This window comes from Glandiceps talaboti, chromosome 20 (genome assembly GCF_964340395.1).
Source record: "Glandiceps talaboti chromosome 20, keGlaTala1.1, whole genome shotgun sequence".
Taxonomy (NCBI): Eukaryota; Metazoa; Hemichordata; class Enteropneusta; family Spengelidae; genus Glandiceps; species Glandiceps talaboti.
The window spans coordinates 5,331,123-5,355,477 of record NC_135568.1 but is presented as its reverse complement, the minus strand read 5'-3'; the positions used below and the strand labels follow the sequence as shown (position 1 = coordinate 5,355,477).

At 35.7% G+C, this 24,355-nt stretch overlaps 2 protein-coding genes across 2 annotated transcripts in view; one reads left to right on the top strand and one right to left on the bottom strand.

Moving 5' to 3' along the window:
• The window catches only part of LOC144450473 (uncharacterized), a 40,113-nt gene extending 29,442 nt beyond the window's left edge, over nucleotides 1–10,671 (bottom strand). The window contains exons 1-3 of the mRNA XM_078141088.1: nucleotides 10,356–10,671; nucleotides 3,631–3,760; nucleotides 1,918–2,108 (exon numbers count right to left, since the gene is read on the bottom strand). Of these exons, the coding sequence (XP_077997214.1) occupies nucleotides 1,918–2,108; nucleotides 3,631–3,760; nucleotides 10,356–10,538 (504 nt within the window). The 5' untranslated portion in view covers nucleotides 10,539–10,671. The remainder of the gene's footprint in view (nucleotides 1–1,917; nucleotides 2,109–3,630; nucleotides 3,761–10,355) is intronic.
• A 2,686-nt stretch (nucleotides 10,672–13,357) lies between these two features.
• On the top strand, nucleotides 13,358–23,007 carry LOC144450444 (proliferation-associated protein 2G4-like). The gene is made up of 10 exons (XM_078141045.1): nucleotides 13,358–13,461; nucleotides 14,638–14,766; nucleotides 15,534–15,639; nucleotides 16,325–16,487; nucleotides 17,300–17,442; nucleotides 18,182–18,391; nucleotides 19,380–19,474; nucleotides 20,135–20,262; nucleotides 21,050–21,103; nucleotides 22,260–23,007. The coding sequence occupies exons 1-10, from the start codon at nucleotides 13,377–13,379 to the stop codon at nucleotides 22,362–22,364; spliced, it is 1,218 nt and encodes a 405-aa protein (XP_077997171.1). The 5' UTR covers nucleotides 13,358–13,376; the 3' UTR covers nucleotides 22,365–23,007.
• Nucleotides 23,008–24,355: the final 1,348 nt, after the last annotated feature.

Here is a 24,355-nt window from a genome sequence, read left to right as displayed (position 1 = left end):
CATCATGGAAGCTTTGGGGGGCTAAGTCATATTATAACACAATAGATATGGATTACAATGTAGAATGTATTGGTTCATTTCATGTTGGTTCAAAGTACATCACACTCACATTCTTGCATCATGGGAGCTGGGGGATATGTCACATTATAACATAATAGATGATGTGGCATGTAACGGTTCATTTCATACCAGTTCACTGAACGGAATAATACTAAGAATAAGAGCTATAAATAAGACTGATATATTGTTGTTTCTTTCCGTTTAGGATTTTATGAGAGAGAGAGAATTCAGGAAATGGGTACTTTGTGACCATTAACAATTGTTGCATGACTAACACGTTTTTGTTGTTTGTAGACTGGTCTACTATAATTCAATTTGAGGTACGAACTTGCAACAATGCTGGGTCAAAAATAATCTACATGTTTGTTGTTGCAGTTTGTAGGACAGGTCTGTACAGTGGGCTGGCATTTATAGCGATACAAATGAACACAATCTTTAGTATTACATTATTTTGAAAATCATAAAATTATATATAGATCGACAAATTCAATTTGAGGTAAGCACCAGCAAACAATGCTTAGCAAAAAATAATATTTGTTCTTATTTTCTACTTAATTATAACTGTCCTCACCTGAACTGATTCAAACTAAAATTCAGTTTCTGTCCCTACCAGAAAACTGAACAGTGGGTTTGAATCATTTCAGTTTTGCGTTTGTGTTGGTTCTGCACAGATTTACTTTAAATTGGGACAGGGCTATAGTCATGCTTTTATATGACTTTCTATCAGCTTACAACAAATTTATAATTTGCTGACAACCTTTTGCACCCTAAATTCATTTTACAGTCTGTGCTTGTATTACTATTACCTTTAATTTGAAACGAAATGTTGGCTGTGCAAAAGAAACCAAAATCAGATTGGAAAATTTTGAACAAATGCAAAATAGGGGGTACCTACAAGTACATGTACATTGTCTGTCCATGAGGTGATATTTGGGATGGATTAGCCAGGTGCCAGTATTACTCATTGTAAAGGTATGTAGTAGTGTTCAAGGTTGCTATGGACAATAGACATGTACACAACTATTAAATATATGCAATTATATTTACTGAGCCATTGACTCAACACTATATATAGGATTGCGGTTTTAAAACAAAGCTGTGGTAAAGTGCAACACATAAACAGTCTTCATTGTATGTAAATTTGAGTCTTAGTGCTTTAAATTGGCCAATGAGGGCGCTGTTCTTAGCTCAAAGTGCATTGTACATAAGAACAAGTATGAGTTTTTGAAAAATTGTCTGAGTCTGTCTGACTGCTGTTTACTTGTCTGTCTGTATGTATGTATGTCTGTCTGTCTGTCTGCCTGTCTGTCTGTCTCTGTCTCTCTCTCTGTCACTCTCTCTGTCCCTCTTTCTTGTCAGCATTCTTGGCTAAACTCTTTAAAAAAAGTTTATTTCACATGCACAAGAAAGGGTAACTCTATGCAAAAGTACAAATGCATAGGTTTTTAAGAGAAAATTACTAAAACAGTGCCAAAATTATTTTTAAAATATCAACTAGATTTATCTCAACAAATATGTTTGCTTGTAACGTGTACTTTCAAAGATCACAAGTGAATGAAGATGAATACCACTAGAGGGCGCAATTCATACATGTTTCATATTATTGCAACTAATCAAATTCACCATGAATTACATTCCCATAACTACGTCAGGTCCTGTCTTTTCACAATTCCTTATTCATACGTCAGGTGATTGCCTAAATATAGCAAATCTGATTTTAATCAGTAAACTTATGTTTTCAACAGTGGAAAACAAATAAACAAAATCGAGAAACACCCTCAATTTGGTTATTAAAAATATCAATACCGTTACCATTATCAAAAATGTCCAACAATGAATTATTGTGATGAGTCTCACCTGATGTTTCAAAGCTTGTTCAGCGGCTTTCAGATCTTCAGAGTTGAGAGAAATCATAGGCAAGATATAGCAATGTAGTAGTCGTAGCAGGGATGAAGTATCTGGGTTGTCATTTAGCAAGGTGGTAGCAATATCAAATGTATCATCCAAGTCAGCATCGTAATCATAACATTCACCATCAGTGTGAAATACTGTGAAGTAAACAGAAATTGTCTTTTTTTTAAAAAGACTTTAAATTTATTATTATGACAAGACAAGACAGGGCCAGGAAGTAGGTAATTTCGACCTCCTGGATTTGACGAGTATTTGTCCTGGATTTGGATTTGCCAGGTATTTCTCCTGGATTTGCCAGGTATGTCTCCTGGATTCCTCACTAACATTATGTAACAATGTATGGAAATCGATTACAATTCAACCAGTTCCCCACTCGACCTGACCATGCCCCCACCCCCTCCAACCACGGTTACCGTAGTTCCAAAGTCACGGCTAAAACAATGCTGGAGGTACACATTTTTAGCAATTTTGGCATACCCTTGAAAATCTTTTGACAATAAGGTATACCACAAATGGACAGTTTTTAAATGGGAAATTTAAGCACAATTATATTTTCATTGTTATTTGAGTACGACCATAAAGAAAAAATCAAAATTGACTGCTCCCTAAGTATTGTTACAATTGATCAACATCAGTCAGGTTCAGAAACCCATTTTATCTTTAAGTTATTCTTTTCCATTTGCTGTAAATCAAGTGAATTCTCTGTCAAAGTGGCTAGTGTTTCCGGTTAAAATAAAATCTTTGCATGTGGTTGTTATTCAAACCACTGTCATGAGTTTTGATATATATATTATGAGTATTTCCTTGTTGTCATCAGTATTAGATCATATCCATTTCAGTGCAAGACACTTTATGCCTTCACTGTCCAGGAAAGCATAGACAGTGCAAGACACCATATATGTACATGTACAACACACTATATAGCTGACATACATGTATACACATGTACTTATAGGGTTAGTTACAATACAACAACTTAGGGACTGTCTTAGAACTTTGCATAAGCTTGAAGGAAGTGAAATTCTTCATGATTTTCCTCAAGGCAGCATCTTCCTCAACCCAAAACAAAGATTCATATGTGGATGAATTTGGATCAATTGGCATTTTTTTTGACTCACAGTAATTGAGCATCAACTCCATAGCATACGAGTCTAGATCTCCCCCAGTAAAGATATCGGATCTCTGAGCCCCTTTGTGTATGCTATCCGGAATGTCAATCAAACATTGTAATGTTTGAAAATGGAGTCCAGCGATCAAAATGGAATAAGTCCTCCTCCCCTTAAATGAGGGGATTTCACTTCCCAAGTTTGGAATATTCTGAGACCGTCCCTTAAAATTTGGAAATTTAGTAATTTTGATAATTTGTAATTTAATCCACTGTTTCTATAGACTATCAAAATTACTATATTTTGTATCTTTAGCGATGAGTCATTTACAAACAAGGAAACGATTTGTAGTCCATAAATCATCTTATAATAAATCAATTTGAAACGAGTTTCTTGTGCTGAGTTTGAAATCAAGGAGATATAATTAGTAACTGACAATCAGACATATTGGCAAGTTATCAAAATATGCTATAATATATATCCATGGAAAGCCATTATAGATCTTTTATATTCTTGGTTATACATGTAAATTGCTGTTTTTGTTTTAACTTACACTGTCTGACATGGGCACAATAAACAAACCCCCACTCTCTGTCTTGGCCAGTCAGACGACACTGGGAACACGTAGTCCATAATATCTTCCTTTTAGCACAGTCAATACTGATGGAATCTAATATCAGTACCTATGGAAAATAAGACAATTAAAAATATGATATTACTAAAAGGGTATGTTATGATAAGTCAACAATAGAGAGTATCATTTGGCAGGTACTGGAAAGACAAAAGATTACATGGTTTGACCACTAGGGGTGCTGTTCGGCAGTTGGTTTTTGTGAGGACAGTGCTAATCTTGAGAGCTAATCTGTGCAAATAGTCCTTTTCCATCATCTCACAACTATACATCAGGGTTTGAAAGTAATGGTAGTTCCATATCACCAGTCTACCAATTCCTGTGACAGGGCTACCATAATTTACAGCTGTTAGCTCACTCAGGCTACTGCTAATTTTGTGAGGATGTAAGATTTACAGAACTTAAACTTACAATATTTTGTTAACACACAATTTCCAATGGAGTCCTCAATTTAGGAATACATACTATGGGACTAATGGTCACCATCCTTGGGCTGCCAGTTTTTGAAAGTGGTAGTCCATTGAGACTACGAAAAAAAGCCCAAGTGTGACGATTCTTTTGAAATTTGCTAAAACAGAGAAGCATATCCTTGAGCAGTTAATGGCCCAATGCATTCATGGTCAAGTCAGGTATTTATTCCTCATTGCCATGCCCTTGACTGACAGTGTCTCTTTTATATATAGTAATACATTACACATGTTGTTGTTGTTGTTGTTGTTGTTGTTGTTGTTGTTGTTGTTTATTAAGGTGTCCTATATGGACCTATCAAATTATACAATACACTGAATACTTTTAAAAATAAAATTTACAAAAAAAAGAGCCACATCCAGCCCTCTGACATATAGGACACAAAGAGTATCAAATTAAATAAATAAATAAATATCACATACTTTTTAATTGTAAATAAAGGTTTTCCTACAAAGGCCTCATGTAAAAAGCTTGACTAAAGTTTGGTTTTAAAGTTATTATTAATTATACTACTGGGAAAGTTGAATACTGAATAGTTTTGATTTTGCTCAATAATTCGTTGAATTGAATTGAATTGAAATCATGAAGCGGAAGTGGTAGAAGTTGACTAATTTTGTGGTTTTAATTCCATTTAAGTTTGCCTTATTTAGATCATCAGTTGGCATGACAGAAGCATCCACGATAGTATGTGAAACTGTTCCCTTTCATAGCAACAGCAAGTCCAGTAGGATAGATTATAATTATTTTATTATTAATTTCATACCAGGATAATTTAGAACTATCAGACTTATTTCAACCTGTGTTTAAATTCAAATTTTACGGTGACTAACTAGGACAAATATAAAACTGGATGTGTTTTTATTTTTTATTTTTTATTTTTATTTTTATTTTTTATTATTACTAAAAACAAAATAAAAATAAAAATAAGTTTAAAAAAAGACTGGTCATGACCAAAATATACCTTGAAACATTGAGTTATTCATTAGGTCACGGGTAGGAAATACATCACTAGTATCTCCTGGAGGACATAACCTTCAAGGCTATACATGTACATGTTCACATGAATACATGTATGCTGATTCTAAATTTACTTCAGCTCTAGCTCTAACTTGAGAAATATTTTTTTTTCAATCAGATAATCAACAATCTATCCACTGAAAATTATTAAATTGTTTTTTGGTCTCATAATCTTCAATGTGTTGAATTTGTTTATTTTAAATTTTGTAAAGGAAAATGTTAAGGAAAATGTAAACTTCTTTTCTCCCCCCCCCCCCCCCCCCCTTACAAGTAGTCTCCCAATGGCTTAGTGTTCACCAGACTGTTTGCAATTACTCACTCAAGTCACTACCACACAAAAGAACACACTATTTATTCAAAAAGATTGAAAGAGCCCAGAGCTAGAGACTTAAGGAAGTCTAAATGAAATGTAACTGTTATAAACTCTTTCAGCGTTCCATGATTCACTCACAGGCAAGTACAAAAACAAACAAACCAATCTATGTTCCCTTTTGAATCACAACATAAAAAGAGGAAGTGGGTGGACTTTAGAGTCGACAGGTTTATCAAAAGAGTGCTCTCGTAATACCCACTTGACCTATTACTAACGACACAGCAAAATTTCATATATAAATATTTGGTGTTTCCCTATCCTTCATAACGCAAAAAAAAAAATGTTTGTTTTTGATAATATGACTTCAGAAAATAGGGTAGGTAGCTCGGAATTTTATTTCAGTTTACATTTGACCCAAAGACAAGATAGTTGTTGGTTACAATACTTCCATTACAGTTGATGAGGTGTAAAAGAAGTAAATGAAGACAATTTTGTGATTCAGAAGTAGACAAACACAAAATGCAGACTGTGCTGTTATAGTCTGAAATTACATTGTTTTTCTCTGAAATGTGGTTTAATAATGTAACCAAAGAACTTTGGGAAGAATATCTATAGGGAAACAGAAGTAAATTGTCATAATGTACTATTTTTATATGTAAATAATGTTTAGGGTCGGTGGCTTAACCTAGGGTCTGTCAGGTTATCGGAAACACCCCTATTTTTTTTTATTTGGTCTAAGGCGACTCATAAACAGTGTAGGCCCTCTTTATACCCAGATTAACATGCCACTGATGAAGTGTGACAGATGTCATGTGACACATCAAAAATTGGTATTCCCCTATTACCATGTATAGACTGTAGGATATGTCAAATGTTACAGACTACATAATGTAGTGACTCACTATATAAACCAGTATTTATTCTCCTTACCCAAAAGGTAAATGTTTGTCTTTCACAAGAGGTCACATGGTTTTACTTGCATAGACTTAGATTTGATTTGATTCTTGAAGAGTGTAAATACATCATCAGCTCACATATAGTGATATAGTGACATAGACTAAGATATGTCATGTTGCTCTGCCTTCACCAGCCTTCTCAAGTCTAGTTCCTATACAGTGTCATTACGATTTATACTTTCACTCACTGTGGTTAGAAACCACAGTTGGCATCCAGACTAGCCTTCTCTGAAAGGGGTAGACCAGTGTATGAGGGTGCCCTCATGATGGTGTACTTTATACACTAATATTGGCAGTCAGCGTGCCCTCTAATGATAGCCAAATTTTATTGTTGTGAGTCAAAATGAGAAAAACTGGGATTTCTTGTGAGTCACCACAAAGTAACAGATACAAATATACGGGAACACCACATTTTGGTGTGTTAGTGGAAATTGTGTCAGTTAGTGGCACATCAAATTGGCTTAGAGGGCATACTTATGGCAGTGTTTAGGCTTTGAAAGATTGACTTTTTATCTTTTTTTACTTTAATAACATGCTACATTATTATACCAGTATATGTACATGTTTTACGATCAAACAGAGTAATATATACATGTACACATATCTCCAATCAATCTCAGGTGGCTACAGTGCATTATATGATTCACTTTCAGTTTTTATACAGCCAACTGCAGGTTAGTGTTCACTGGCATTGTCTTCCAACAAAAAACTATTATTATTAGTATTACTATCATCACCATAAAGCCTAATAAAAAAAATTGTTTGGTTTTTTTTACGTATTCAAAAAAAATAAATCGCGAAAATTGTGAAGTCTCGCAAGAAATAGTGGATACAGAAACTGACATCAACTTGAAAAGACAATACAAAACTGTTCTTTCAATCTGTAATGACTGTACATCTGATGAGAAGAAACCAGTAACACATAGACCATATAGAAAACAACGGAAAACATAACTACACTCACATATGAAAAAAAAAACATTAAAAAAAATAAAATAAAAAATCTCCCTACCTCACCTATTCTAAAATTGGGCGTAATCGGAACCACATAAATTTTTAGTTAGGCCTAATATACAGTACATGCTACTCTGGAGTATGTCAAGTCAGCACATGTTTATATTTAGAAAGTTTTCCCCGCTTTAACATGCCCTCACAGATACCTTGAAGTTCAAATACCAATTGTGTACTTGACATTCATACTGAACACTGTATTTAACCATCAAAACAAAAGGGTGATCCCCTGGCTAATGAATTCTATTGTTTGACTGAAATTCCAATACTTTGTTAATTATCCCAAGTCTATAGAGCCCTATACTAGCTGTAACAATATTGATATTGTCTATACATTACTTGTGGTCATTTCAAACAGTTAATTTCAATAGACAGAGTCCTCAAAGTTTGGTTACTTTGGAATTTCCCACAGCTTGTACCCAGAGTATGCAAATTAGAGAACACCCATGCCCATATGATATCACAAGTATTTATCCTCTAAATAGGTTGTATTATTATTTAACTTCCTAGTCTAGTTCCTGACGCCCGTATTCTGATTATACACTAGTGTTATATTCATACTACGTCTAGTCAATCCCATTGCTTAAGGCGTTAAATGTGGTTCAACCCCCATGGTGAGCGACGCTCAAATGGCGCATGTCAGTAGTAATCCATTACAAATTGTCAGGCTGTCGTCATCGTTCTCACGTTTCTACGATCTAGGACTGATATGTAAATGTCCAACCAGGACTCCACCTGCAATCTAGTGAAATTAAAATCATGTGGGGGACGCGATAACATCATCATGTTTATATGAACGCCACAGGGGGTAGCACAGATATCTGTGCTTGAGCAACGGGGGCTGACTACACATAGTATCACGATAACGCTCGTGTATAATCAGAATACGAACATCAGAAACTAGACTATTTACTTCCCTATATCTCTTACAACTGTCTAAACCATGGTCCTTGTGTGGCTATATATCTATTTCCGAGTTTTAGAAACAATTGATAACATCAACTTCCTTAAATTTGTTTATAATGTTTGTACCATCCTGCTTCTGTAACTGCATACAATGGACCCTCGATAAATCATGCTGTGCTAACTCAGTGATTGGGTGTAACTTAGATTCCCATTTTTTTCAATTGTTCCTTTTTCTTTTACTCTTTGCAAAAAAGAAAAAAGAAAAAAAAAAGAGATTTATATCTGTTTTCATACTGGTAAAGAGAAGCAATGTTACAAAGATGTACATGTATGTTTTTACAGAAATGATAACTTTCATAGATACTGTAAACCTAGATATTTTCACTACTAGAAAATTTTGAAATTTTACAGTCTTTAGCTATTTCTCAATGACTAATTATTACGAATTACCAGACTGGTACATTGTGTACATGTACAAGATGGTATTTTAGTAACTACTTATTTTTGATCATTTGTTTTCAAGTGAAAGAAACGAAAATAAGTCTTGGGCTAAAATTTCCAGGTTTGCAGTGGTCAGTCTATAGTTTATACTGTCTGTGCATATTAAATGTCTCTACAATAGCAGTACTGTTAGCAATAATCATCTCTTTCACATATCATTACAGCATAAATATCATCTATATTATCAATTCATAATGTTATTTTGTTGGTTTTTGTATTACATTCCTATACATGCCTTGTTTAACTAGTGTCACTGATTGTGTTGTACTATGCTGGTGGAAATGTTTTACGCTGATGTATATTTCACAACCACAAAGTACTGTATCTTTCTAGGTCACTAAGTATGTCATTTGCAGACCCATTCACATACCCATTAAGTCTAAATGTATGAGCAGTTAGCATTTTTTGTCAAGAGTAGTATTGTGTACTATTTACCTTTATTCTGGGGTACTACACTATGGCCCTGCCCTCCCCTAGGATTGTAATAAAGTTTGTATGTAAATGTTGTTGTGTTGTGTTGTGTTGTGTTGTGTTGTGTTGTGTTGTTGTGCTGTGTAGTGTAGTGGTGTGTTGTGTTGTGTTGTGTTGTGTTGTGTTGTGTTGTGTTGTGTAGTGTAGTGTAGTTTTGTGTTGTGTGTGTTGTGTTGTGCTGTGTAGTGTAGTGTAGAGTAGTCTAGTGTTGTTTGTTTGTTTGTGTGTGTGTGGTGTTGTGTATTATTGAATTGTGTCATTTGTTTGTTTATGTTTTGCTGTAAAATATACCAAACTTGCCTGTCTTTTACCATAGTGAATAGGTAAAGTTCTAATTTACTAATTCATGTTCACAGAAAAGTGGAAAGTAACAAAAAATGACGTTTTATACGTGGATACAAAAGTGTGTCGAATGTATAGAAACAACAACGTTACTGGTCCGTTTGAACCTTGAAAAGATGATGCAGCCAATTTAATGTATAACTGTTTATTACAAATACGTCATTTATTTGTGTACATCATTGTGGACAATGTGATGGATGGGTGATGACTTCAACGTTTTGGTTGACCTGTTTCACCTGGCTTGATTTATATCTCAGACCACTAATTATTTGTAGTTTATATATACTATACGGAAATGCGCAATTGTTAGTCGCTGTCTTTCAATGCAGTTTTTGACAGACCGACAGTGACAGCCTTTTCTGTCTCACTGTTTCGAAAAGAATGTGTAAAGAGTCAGCCATTATCACGACGTTTCACCGCCTAGTCTATCAGATATCAGACATGGGCCTAATTTCTAATCATCGGTGGTTACAATTAGACTCCGGTCTAAACTCCTGGACTAGATTTGTATGCATTGGCATCTAACTCTCACTATCTCAGTCTCTCCTTGGACACTTGTGAAGCGTATACAAACCTACACTACACCTACAAGGCAACAAAATGCAAAATTTGGGTTCAGTTATTGTGCATATGATTAAAATTTTGGCTAATTTTGTTCTTACCTTAAACCAGATTGCTGGTTCGAGTGACATTTCAACGCTATCTTGGAGTTCCGTTTCGTTCGGGGTGGTACTAGTACTAGTAGTTTCGATCCCCTGTCTAATGCGCGGTATACTGCCATCATGAAGACCAACGTCCGGAAAACAGCGGACACGATTGTGATAATCTTTACAATAGACAAACATTTAGAGGGATTAGGGAGAGCTAAGGATAGTAAGTGATACTGAAGGTAACGGTAGGTATCATAAGGGAAGCATAGTATCGAGACGACAGACGAATAAACAGAGCGACTAGACGTCCACACTTCTCTACCGACAACACACACTACGACTGCCTCTTTCTTTTGTATACAAGTCTTCTCAGGTCAAAGGTCACAAAGTCTGTGGACGATCCATTAAATCATAGGGAGGTACACCGTGAGAGATGGGGTGACGATTCAGGACAGCTCGATAGTCGTATTTGACACATTTCGAGTTTATGATACCGAGACGAATAAAACAACATTATAGTACCTAACAAAAACAACAACAGGGAGAAGAATAACGACCGTGCAATGCCTACTTATGAAATAACATTCGGTGATAATATTTCTATATTGTCAAAATCGGAAGTTGGCAGTCTGCCAGCCGGCCTCAGTGCCAGTGACCACAACGTATGATTTCATTGTTCTGTACAAGTATAATTTATAAATATAAATTATAATTTGTACAACTATACATTTTATGGTCTTTGAGATATTAACTTTTTATACCAATCTAGACAAGGTGATTAGATATTGAATCTCACGTGATGTCTTTCATAAGACTTAACAATACGTCATACTCTAAGAATAGAGATAAATTTAAAATTTGAAATGTATTTAAAGTTGGGTTTTTACCCATTGAGGAAGGACGGAGACGGTGATTGGTCATGTAATAAAATCAACCAAGTCGTTAGCTTGGCGTTCGTTGAAACCAGATATGAACGTTTCGTTGTGAGTTCAATTCAACACACAGTCCAAGACCGGCGGTACCTCGTTGAAGAGATGTCGGGATTGGGAAGAAACTGGTGGGCCGGCTAATCCAACGGTCAACAACGTTTCACTAGTATTGACCCATTTATCCAATTTACACTAACTCAAGTTGTTGGAGGGTCTATGATTAAATTAAGAAATATGTCGATTAAGAAGGTAAATTGATTAGGATTATTTATGATTTAATAAAATCTGCAATCATCTTGTACAATCCTCAGGTTGGGGAAAGTAGTTGCAGAATATACTAAGAAAAAAGCAAAGAAATATAAAACAGACGTGACTAACAGACGTGACTAACAGACTGGTGAAGATATAATACAGGTTCCGTAACTTGGCATGCAGGCCCGCATATTCTCAGTTTTCCTTTTGGGCAAACGCATCAGATACTTTGCCCTCGGTTTCGAATCGAACATAACTAACAGATATTATGAAACTGTCTTGTTTAAAGTCTGTTAAATCCATTATTAAATGATTTACAATATAATTATCAGTTCACTATGACTATGACTTTGACAGAAATTCTTATCTATTTCCTTCGGTATATACATGATATAATAGATGATATGTGATATGAGACCTAAGTAATATCTCAGAGACGACGCACTTTCAATACTTATAAATAAATAAATCAATAGATAAATCAATCAATCAATCAATCAATCAATCAATCAATCAATCAATCAATCAATCAATCAATCAATCAATCAATCAATCAATCAATCAATCAATCAATCAATCAATCAATCAATCAATCAATCAATCAATCAATCAATCAATCAATCAATCAATCAATCAATCAATCAATCAAGTATAGACTTGTACTTTCACAACCATTTACAATCACTGCAGTACTGGCAAGGTGACACCGTTTAGCAGGTAAAGTTATTTAATCAAATTCCAAGAAAGTTGGCCAATGTGCGTACCCCTTGTACAAGTAACTTCCGTATGTGTAAACTGTTTTCTGACTAGTCCATAGAAGTATGGTAGTCCTAGCCGTTTCCAGCATTATGTTGCTGAATACGAAAACCGTGCACGAAATAATTGGGGGGGGGGGGGCTTGAAGAAAATTATGATGGTGAGTAGGAAAGATAAGTATTATTATTGTAGATAATTAATCAAGAAAAAATATTTCCTTGTTCATAATGTGGCCCACAGTCACTTGTGAACTAATATTCTTATCTATTCAAAGATGGTCATAATAACAAAAAATGATGTTAGGCATATTCAAATAAAAAAAGTTGTTTGGTCCCGGTTACCCGACCCCACCAAGTTTTTCACGCCGACCCTAAACTTTTTTTTACGTATTTGAGAAAAATAGTAACAAAATCGCGAAAATCGTGAAGTTTCGCAAGAAATAGTGGATGTCGCGGCACGTGCGTGGAAACTGACATCAACTTGAAAAGACAATATAAAAATATTCTTCCAATCTATATCTGTAGTGGCTGTACATCTGATAGGAAGAAATAGACAACAGAGACCATTTGGAAAACAATAGAAAGCCTGAACTAGACACTCACACATGAAAAAAATATGCAATGAAATAAAATTAAAAATCTACCACTCCACCTATTTTAAAATTGAATGTAATCGGAACCACAATTTTTTTTACGCCTTATTATTGTAGTATTTCCGATTCAAAATTACGTACCCGGGTGTTTTTTTCCACATTCTTGCAAACGAGAGCTGTTAACTCTTCTTCCACGACACTGCACTGTCTTTTGGCGGTGCGCCGGTCTCGGACGGTGCCGTAAGAGAGGCTATGGTTTTACGACGACTCCGGATGCTTTCCACCGGTGATGGAATTTATTTAAAATAAAATTTTAATATTCGTAAATAACTAATAAAGTCATCACTTTGTATTTTGACCATTCTTGAATAGAATATTATTTTACACAAGTGACTGTGAATATGGTCCTCTCAGACCGACTGAGTTAACTAGTAATGCATGCGTTTTTCGCGCCATGGGTCTCATTCGCGCATTGCACGACGGGAACCACACGTGTTTTCAAACATGGCGGACAGTCAAGATGAAGAACCCACGATCGCTCAAGATATTGTGGTCACAAAATACAAAATGGTCGGCGAAATGGTCAATAGTAAGCTATTACAAATTCATATATTTGTATATTATACTTTTATAGATATATTATTATTATATTTATGAATCAAAAGAGTCCAATTTTCCTCGCTCTTTGTACTGTCACATTCAGTGTATGTGTTTCCATGTGTCTCGCCACATGAGCTATTTCATTGTATTGTGAAATGAAATGAAAAGCACAACCCCGTATTGTGACATTTCAATATTCTGAAACGCCGAAAAAAATCAGTAGTGAGTTTAATACCAACGTGTTATTTTGCTAACCGTAGACCGTTATGTCTGTCCCTCTCTGACCTTGAAGTTGCGAAAAAACAAACGGGCCTTGCGTTCAACACGTGGGCTTCTTTGGCATGCCAGCCATATGGTGTGAAGTTAGCAGACACAAACAATTGGATTACCTTAGCGTGGTGTTAATGGGCTTTTTAATGTGATATTTTCTCCCAATGGAGAGATATCTACAGTATTTTTAACACATTCACATGTGACGTCGCCATGAGTGTGTTATGCAGCTAACTGCCACACCACCACTGCCAGCTGTCCCAACCCTATACCCAGCCATATCAATATTTGTCATGTCATTTAATATCATTAGTTATGGGAAATAAAGACTGAAGATTTACCTTCAGCATTGAAAAAATGAATTAAACGAAGTGAAGGAAAGTTCTTAAGATATTTTGCTAATCCTACTAGCCAGTCTTGCACAAATTGATCTTTGACATAGGTGTTTTTGGTTATAATATTGCTAGTTATGTGGTGAGTCTTCTGTATGAGCATGTGGGTAAATTCTAGGGAGACCACTACAGCAATAGATATGGTCAAATTGGATTAAAGTATATGAGTGGAAAACACATCATACCTACACTAATCATCCACTATACTAGTAATTCTCTCCCATTTTTGCTCGATGTTAAAACCCCAGTTAGGATTATCGAGCACTAAACTGTTACAAGTTTGCTTCACTTTTCTTTGTTAATTAGCTCAGTCCAGTAGTCTGCATCCCACTCCAACAGTTCTGCATTCAAATTCTAGTAAGCATTTCACTGTCAAAAACAGCCTTCTGAGCAGATTGTCATACCCTCTTGTTGCTCAAACAAAATCATTGTTGATGTAAAAATTATATTTCTATTCACATTGTAATAGTACTAATGATATGTATCCGTGTTTTGACTTCCAGAGATTTTATTGAAGTTGATAGAAGAAAGTTCAGATGGGCAGTCAGCGCTGAAAATCTGTGAACTTGGAGACAAGCTGATCCTGGAACACACAGCTGGTGTGTTTAAGAAAGAAAAGGACATAAAAAAAGGTAATTGTTCATTGTTCATGAGATTGACAAACAGTTGTGGATGGAGATGCATTCGTCTCTACTATCTATATCGATATGTATCTGCATACACAACCAAGTAACTGGGGCATATCTCTTGCATGTACACACAGTTATGGACAGCAGAGATTAATAGAATCCCACACACCAATGGGCTGACATGGAATATCTTGCTCGAGTTGAGGAATTGTTGTCTTATATGAACTGCAGACGAGTATGTACCAGAAATTCCTTAACCAAGTGCCAGATATTCCATCTTAGATTATTGATGGTGTGGCATTATTTTTCTTGTGTCCTCTTTATTCTGCCAAAACAAAATTTAACTTACATTGGTACTGATGGATCCCACACTTGTCCTTAAATCTTAGACTGCCAGGTTGTGAGACTTAAGAATTGCTTTTCCCAAAACTGTATTTATAGTCTGCATAATCAACTACACCTTTCACAGAAAACTTTGTTTATATGTTGCACCAAGTCAAGCAGTTTATAAATGACAGAGAAGTGTCACTAAAACACTTGGCACTTGGTGCACACATACTTCCTGGTCAAACAAACGAGTATTGGGAAATGTCGCCCCCCCACCCACCCACCCACCCACCCACACACACACACACACACACACACACACACACCACCACAAATCATCTTATGGTTAAATTAGAGCTGTGTCTTCTTACTCTCATCACACATACACAACTGATACAATTGTAGTTTCAGACATTGATTATTATGGTTTTATTGTGTTTCAGGTATTGCATTTCCTACATGTGTATCAACAAATAACTGTGTCTGTCACTTCTCACCTCTGAAGTCTGACCCAGATTATACCCTTAAGAATGGAGATATGGTGAAAATGTAAGTACCATGTGTGTCATAGTGTAAGCCAACAGTGTGCCCACTAAACCAATTTATTGCACCACATGCACATAGCAATTTTTTATGACACACTGAAATTTGGAATTCTCCAATTCCTGTGTGGTGCACTATGCTCACTGTATGGTGACAAGTGCGCCCTCTAAGCCAATTGGTTGCATCACTGATGTACAGTAAGTTCTTAAGACACATCAAAATTTGATGTTCTCCTATCCTTATCTATGTGGTGACTCACAAGAAATATATCCTAAAGTACAAGTTTTTTTACTTGTTGCTAAAATTGAGACTCTTGGCAACAGGTGGAAGTATTAATAGTTTTACAATGTATAACACACTTACTTTGATGGAGGACATTGACTAAAATGTTTTGGAATTTGTGGTTAATTTGTCAAGTTTACCATCCTGTAAATAACAGGTAATTTATGGTTTATCATATTTTGCTATAGCCTAGAGTGAAATTGCATGCCATTGGGTCTTTTGACTATCATGTCCCCAATAATCAAAATCGCCACATGACTTGTCTAGGCTAAGTTTGCTGGATTATTGCAACATTTGCACTTTAGATCTCACTTCAGTTGCGTTGAATTTGCAAAATTAATTTGACATGTTTTTAGAGAGCTTGAAAGATTATTGACTTGTTTGTTTGTTTATTTGTTTGTATTTAAAGAGATCTTGGTGCTCATGTAGATGGATTTATTGCAGTTGTAGCACACACCTTTGTAGTAGGTGCCTCAAAAGATAACAAGGTGACTGGACGTCAGGCTGATGTTATAGTTGCTGCTCACACTGCAGCAGAAGCTGCTCTGAGACTGGTGAAGCCTGGAAATGAAGTAAGTATCACTTTTCATAGCCCAGAGCAGCTGTTCCAGAGACTTGGTTATCTGACTGTGATATATTGCCTTGGTTGTTCTACTAAGGACATTGTCAAATCAGATACATGGAGCTAAGTTTATGGGCTACCCTTTCCCTGTTATTAAAGTAGCACACTCTGTGATTAGTGATTATTGAAGCCATTTATATTCATATTGCCACCGTTGGTGCATTAACATATTGTTGATATTGTTATTTTGTAAAGGTCATTTTGATTTATGCATAGTGCACAACGTCAACTTATCTGAGAACTGTCCAATCTGTTGACATATACAGTATTTCTAAATGAGACATAGTTAAACAAGGACTTGCACATGATAAGTCATTGTGTAATGACACTTTTGATGTGTGTGCATCATAGTGTCGCCTTATTTTGAGGGAAACCATGGCAGTATCGTTGTACAGCATCAGTAAATGGGACACAGTTATATAAGGACTTGCATGAATATCTGATAGTAGTCTTCAATTCTTCCTTCCTTCAGCTAGGGAAAATATGAGTGACCTAAGGGGCCTTGTCACAATGAGTCAACAGATAAGTGGTGACAAAACCTAAAGTAAAAAGTATTTTCAGGCTGAATGAAGAAAAATATTGTGGAATAATTTAATCATACCTCCCCAAACATGGTTTATGAAAAGCCATTTTGGAATGTTTGGACTATTTTGAGCATCGCAGAACCAGGGTTTATACTCCGTATTTCCTGTTCAAGTTCAATAACTTGGCTTGTGCATGGTATGATAATGTTTGTATTTTGTACTTTGTGTTGTATTACAGAATTATCTTGTTACTGATACTATACAAAAGGCAACTGAGTCATTTGACTGCAAACCAGTAGAGGGCATGTTGTCACACCAACTTAAAAGAAATGTTATAGATGGTGACAAATCTATCATTCAAAACCCGAACGAAGCACAGAGGTAAGATCATCATCAGTGGCGTAGTGAATTGAATTTATTGCTACCAGAAACATAAGATAATAACAATACAAAAAGAAAATGTTCTGGTGAGGACCATGGAAATAATTCACTTGAAACTAATCTAGTCCATGGTCGTGTCAAGTACGGGAAGTAAGTAATTACAAGGCGTACATATAAATAATCAAATACACATACTTATTTATATTTGTACACATAATGTTACAAATGAACAATACTAAACAAAGGAAGGCATAATATATAGTATAATTATGTGAATTAAGAAACCAGTAGGTACTTAATGAAACAATTGCATTCAATGATTTGATAATATTAGCATTATTATACAACATGCAACAACATTATACGACATGCATACTTCACATGTTTTAGCCCTCGATTTCCCTTATGTGAGCGCCCTCTCGTGGCACACTTTGCAAAATGACTGCAAATTGGGTAATTGGAACACAGTGTAATTGTAGTATGCAGTAATGGATTTACCTGTGACACTGTCTGCAATCAAACTTTGCTCACTATTATGAAAGCTCATCTGTGCAAAAGTTCAGTCTAAATGAATGTATTTAACTTCGTATAGCACTGAAATTTAATGTCCGTCCTCTGATGAAGCTATGGTGGATACCTGGCGAAAGCTTTGGTGAGCTAATTAAATTTCGGTGCAATATGAAGTTAAAGCCATTAATTTAGTTTGCTCATTATGTTGTGATTGATTTGTTATTGACAGAAAAGAGCACGAGAGGTGTGACTTTGAAGTCCACGAAGTGTATGCCATTGACATGCTTGTCAGTACTGGTGAAGGTAAAGGTAAAGAAGGCAACACACGTACAACAGTTTACAAGAGAAAAGATATAGTTTATCAACTAAGGATGAAATCATCAAGAATATTCTTCAGTGAAATGGAACGTAGGTTTGATCTCATGCCTTTTACTCTCAGGTAAGATACAGTCAAAGAGGAAATGCATCAGGAAGTGTTAAGCTCCTAACTTTGTGTATTTCCCATACTGCCTTGCACCGATGTAAAGAAGGCCACTTCTAAGCCAGATTGGCAATTTGAGAACTGCATTCTAGAGTACACCCATACATTGTAGTGTACGCCCTTGGCAATGTTGACAGACGTTGGTGGAATTTGCTTCCTAGAAAATTTTTGGCTCTGGGGTAGGAATTTTCATGAGCAACTATGAACCCAGATTCCATGAACATTCAGTTTCATTTAGATTAGAGATGTTGCATGATACAGATAGGTGAAGGTGACTTTTCCTGTCCTGTAAGCATAAAGAAATGTTGACACCTATAAAATCAACCCCACCTTTGTCAGAAATCCTATGACTATTTGTGTAAACATGTACGGACACTTTTGTCTAGTTTGTACAATTACAGACATCAGACAGTGGATGAATTGAACCTGTTACACACAGGGAAAGTAAACAGCTGAATTGGATTAATAACACTTTGCATAGCATGCTGGAAGTATAGAGACTTGTATTACTTTTCATCATTTTATAAAAACAGTTGTATGGCCACTTTACATAGTAGTTCACATACACAAACAATTTCCAGTTCCCCTGGCATTTCATGTACACATAAAGAGGCCATAAAACTGTTCTTATCAAACCAATGTGTGTAATACAAGTCTCCGCTTTTCCAACATGCTGAGTCAAGTGTTATTAATCCAATTCATTTGTTTATTTTCCTTGTTTGTAATAGGTTCCATTTGTCCACAGTCTGATGTGAGCAAACAGTTTACTGCAGAATGATCACAAAAACTGTATATAGTCAAAGCAACAAACAAACAAACAAACAACAATTTAGCTTGAGAATGGTTTGATGGTGGAAAAGTTTGATGAGATCTTCTCCATCCTTGTGTAGCCAGGCATCTTCCGCATATTGTATTAATTGATTGATTAATTGATTTTTACTTTTAGGGCCTTTGATGAGGAAAAGAAAGCACGTTTAGGTGTAATAGAATGCGTCAAACATCAGTTAGTGGATCCATTCCCTGTCCTATGGGAAAAAGAAGGTTAGTCAGCCTTCATTTTGCACTAGTTAAATGTTTTCCATAACTTATAGTAAAACAAAAACCACACATACAGTTATGTGACCAATGCAGAACATCAACACATCAAAGTATGTCTTAGTTTATCTTGAAATCATCCGCAAGTGGCACTTCTCTGTTGGTTCAATTTATGAGATATCCACATAATTGTAATGTCATTGGCTACAATACTTATCCATTTATCCATGAAAAAGTGTTGTGATTAAATAAATTTTTTCATGTGCAGGGGTAAACAAATCATTTTGTGAACTGGTGGTCCCCGAACCAGTACCTTAAAAAATCCAGTGGTCGCGCTGAAAGAATTAGGGGTCCCAGGTCCCACTAATGTGAAACATTAAGTTTTGCCTATGAATCTGTATATTCAGACGATTTTTTAAACATAGTTATTAACAGTAAGGTACTGGTCCGATGGACCAGACAAGGTAAAATTTGTGTGGTCCACCCCAAAGAATCGCTAGCCCCGGACCCAGGACCAGTGGATTTGTTCACCCTGATGTGTATGCATCACAGGTGCATTTTGCAGACCCAAAGACACTCTGTGACAAAGTGAAACACTTAGAAATCTGTAAAGACATGTTCTATTGAGATCATCCTATTTTTCTTATTGTATGTTGTGTATTATAGGTGAATTTGTAGCCCAGATGAAATTCACAGTTCTACTAATGCCAAACGGGCCTCAAAAAATTACTGAAAGTCCTTTTGATCCAGAGGTTTATCAATCAGAACATAAAGTTGAAGATGTTGAACTAAAGGTAAGAGTTCAGACTGACTACAGACATATAGTTAGCATAGAAAAATTTGTATAAGATTAGTTCATATTTACTTCTAAAGGTTAGTATTATACGACACTGGTAATCCAGCCTTCAGTTTACTAAGATAAACTCAAACTAAATATATTGTTCTTCTATAAGGTGTAGATTACACAAGTGGGTGACCGCGGTTCCTCAGTTGTGCAATTCTAATCACCCTGTGGTCAACATAGTGTAAACATTGGAAGTTCCAAAACAGCATTGCAAGTTCTTGGAACTCTAAATAAACTAGTTTTCAGAGATGCCTCCCTACTGAGACTATAATTAAACCAATGTCCATTCAATAGCTTATAACTGTTGTATCAACATCTTGCGACAATAGTTTTAGTTTGTGTCTATCTTAGAAAACCGAAGGCTCAACTACCAGGGTAATAAGTTCAGACTAGGCGACGGTGGAGTGTGGTGTCAGACATTGATTGAGAACTAAAAACATGGTGGATTCTGCATGCAAAAATGATGATGACTGGACTGTCAGCAGTTAATCAGATGTGCTAGACTAAAATAAGAGAGAGTAGAATGCTCAATGCCCAATGCCCACAATATATAATTAGCTTGTATGTGGTCAGATTACCCAATAGTCAATTTACAATCTGAATTTTCTTTCATTACTGATATATCAAAATCCAACAGCCAATAGGTTTTATGCTCCACCCACACATTATATGAAATTTGCATAATCTGAATCAAACCGTATATGTAAATTAACATGCAATAAATTTGATTCCTTTAGGCACTTCTTAGTACATCTGTGAATCCTAAAGCTGCCAAGAAAAAGAAAAAGAAAGTAAGTAAATTTTGATTGTGAATTTTTGTTGAACACATGTAAAATATGTCAAGAATATAAAGGAACAATTGTGCAATGTCAGGCGAGCTCAATAAGCAAACTTTGTTTAGGGGGGAGGGGGTCTGGTATCAATGCAATTGCTGAACTTCATTTTCACACTTTTAACCAATTTCGAAAACTTTCACACCTTCAGTGATAAAAGCTTCTGTATTTACTACTGAGATGTTGATAAGTTCAGACAAATTTTCTACTTATGTGAGATATGGTGCTGGATATCTTGTAATATTTCAATGTGTTTACAATCAAGTTTTTACATTACTTTGATCATAGTGGTGTGACTGCTACAGTTTTCATCATAGTTTGCATCATATATAAACATTTGGTGATGCACTTGTGAATATTCGTTTAGGGGAGGGGGTGGGTTTTGACCTAAACGAACAATGTTTGTTTGTTGAGCTTGTGTGATATTGTGCGATCGTCCCTAACTATTGCTTGGCAGATTGGGCTGACATTTGATTTGGATGTTCTTTTTGCTGTTCAGATGAGAAATTGTTAGTCCTATTTCTGTAGCATTACCTGACAACTGATTTTCACACCTTAATGGGCTTTTAAGTTTGGGTCAAAATGCAGTGCATTGTGGAGTCATGATGGGCGAGTGGTTAGAGTGACCGGCTTTGAATCTACAAGTTGCAGGTTCGAGCCCCATCACTGTCGTTTGTTTCTGAATGGCTAAAGTCCTTGGGCAAGATTTGAACCACAATAGTGCCTCAGTCAACCCAGCTGTATAATTGGGGACCTGGTAGGATGTAGGTTGCAATGTGAATGCTTTAATCCTATGCACTTATAGAGGCTGCAATGGATTGTATGTTTCCAAGGGAGTTGGGGAAGTAAAGGCCATTGTGCCAATATGGCATTATAGATTTGTGCCAATTTAATAATTGTAAAGTGCTTCGGGGACAGAGTGGGAAAGTGCTGTATAAAAACCAACATTATTATTGTTATCATTCTGATAGTGTATACACATGCATGGGGTCAGTTTTCTCTGGGCCATGATAGTGTATAGACAACCAAAGTGTTGATATCACACAGAAAGGGTGGACAAGTGATTGATAGAACACCATGTCACTAGGTATTTTCTCTGCATTTTTATCATCAGGCAGCTAACAAGGCCGCAAAGGAAGCAGCTGTACCACCTGCAGTACAAACACCAGCTGCAAAGGTGGAGGAGAAACCTAAGGTTGCTGAGACAGAAGGCAATTAAGGAAACTGACAGGTCAAAGTTCATAGTTCACAAGGTCATAAAACAATGTACTCTCAACAGGTCAAAGTTCACAAGGTCATTATGAAAAGTACTGCGACTGAAATTTCTGTGAAAGATGTGGAGAACGGAATAGGATTTATTTGGAAGACTTGGTCAATTTTGGAATGATTTGATAATAGAGTTTGTATAACTATCTGATTAAAAAAGATAAGAAAAGACGTGTATTGAATGAGATTCAGTCATGATTTTATGGGCTGCAAGAAAACTGCTCTAGCATTGGGTCCTTTGAGCCGAAGTAATAGGAAGTGTATGCTTAATGACAAAATGTTTCATTTATATATTGTCTCTCTTTATCAGTAGCCTTATTTGTACTGTGTTACACCCAATCTGTGGTTTTTTTGTTGAGTACGGATCATATTCAGCAGCAGGGAGGACAGGATACTTCTGACATAGTGGAATTTTTATATTGTACTTTTGACTTTGTAGACACTATACTGAAATACATTGTATTGTATACACTTGAGAAAGGTGGCACAGCTTTGTTCTTGAAAAAATGAAAAGAGCTAAATAAAGTAAAGTGCAAACTTTTTATTTACATTGTTCACTGAAATAAGTTTTCTAGCAGGCGTGTGAGGTACCTCAAATGCATGATTTGTGCTGTATTTTGCTTTGTATTGCAAGCAGATGGCCATAAATCTAGCTATGTTAATATATACCAGTATCAACTTGCTATAACAGCAGATGGCCATAAATCTATGTTAATATATAACAGTTAACAGGGGTGAACAAATCATTTTGTGAACTGGTGGTCCCCGCACCAGTGCCTTAAAAAATCCAGTGGTCTTGCTGAAAGAATTAGTGGTCTCAGATCCCGCTAATGTGAAACATTAAATCTTACATATGAATCTGTATATTCACGGACCAAACAAAGTAAGATTTGTGTGGTCCACCCAAAAAAATCGCTAGTTCGGGACCAAGGACCAGTGGATTTGTTCACCCCTGTAGTATCAACTTGCTATAACAGCAGATGACCATAAATCTAGCTATTTTAATATATACCAGTATCAACTTGCTATAACAGCAGATGGCCATAAATTTAGCTATGTTAATGTATACCAGTATCAGCTTGTCATAACAGCTGATGTCTATAAATCTATGTTAATATATACATTGCACCGGTATCAATGTTAGAGTGACCCTATCTCTTCCTATGCTTCATATACACTTTTAAAATGATGATTGGTCAGACAGTCGGTTAACATAAAATTCCACAATTTCAGATTCTTTATTGCCATATGTGTAAAACATTTCAATGTCTCTATACACTATTTCTCCTTAGTAAAGCTACAGATAAATAGACAAGATAAAAATGAGTACAAAAGGAACAAGAAAAAAAAACAAGATAAAAATGAAAAAATCGGGACTCCTTCACAAATCATATTGCAGAAGAGTAAAAGCTTTTCCTAAAACATTGAGGATTTCTTTAATGCTTTTGATAGTGTTTACCTGTTCATTTAGAGTTAAATGTGTGTACATGTTGGTGATGCTTTCAAAGTCCTATTCCAACTTTTAACAGTCTGGAAGCCATATAGAATTTACAGTCAGAAGGCATAAAGATCCACTGTGATTTATTAAAGGTCTCGAAAATCATCAAATTAACAATAATTTTCCCAGAAACACACTTGGTTTCAAAAATAAGAATTGTTTCTGGTCAGGGCATTTTGTCTAAAGTGGTGCAATGATGTGAATTTTTTTTTTAATTCTCAACAAACCTGTCACTCAATCTACTATTTATGGCAGTTACTGTTCTTTTTATTTACTACTTTAGAGCAAGTGTGTATGTGGGACAGATGTCATTTGCTTGTTCATGATTGGTTCTGCAGTTTTTCTTCACTGAAGTAGGGAGGGTTATTTTTGTTTTCCCCAAAGATCTGCAGAGTATGTGAGCTGGACATGCACATACTAAAAAGCCTGATGCATGGGTATTTAAG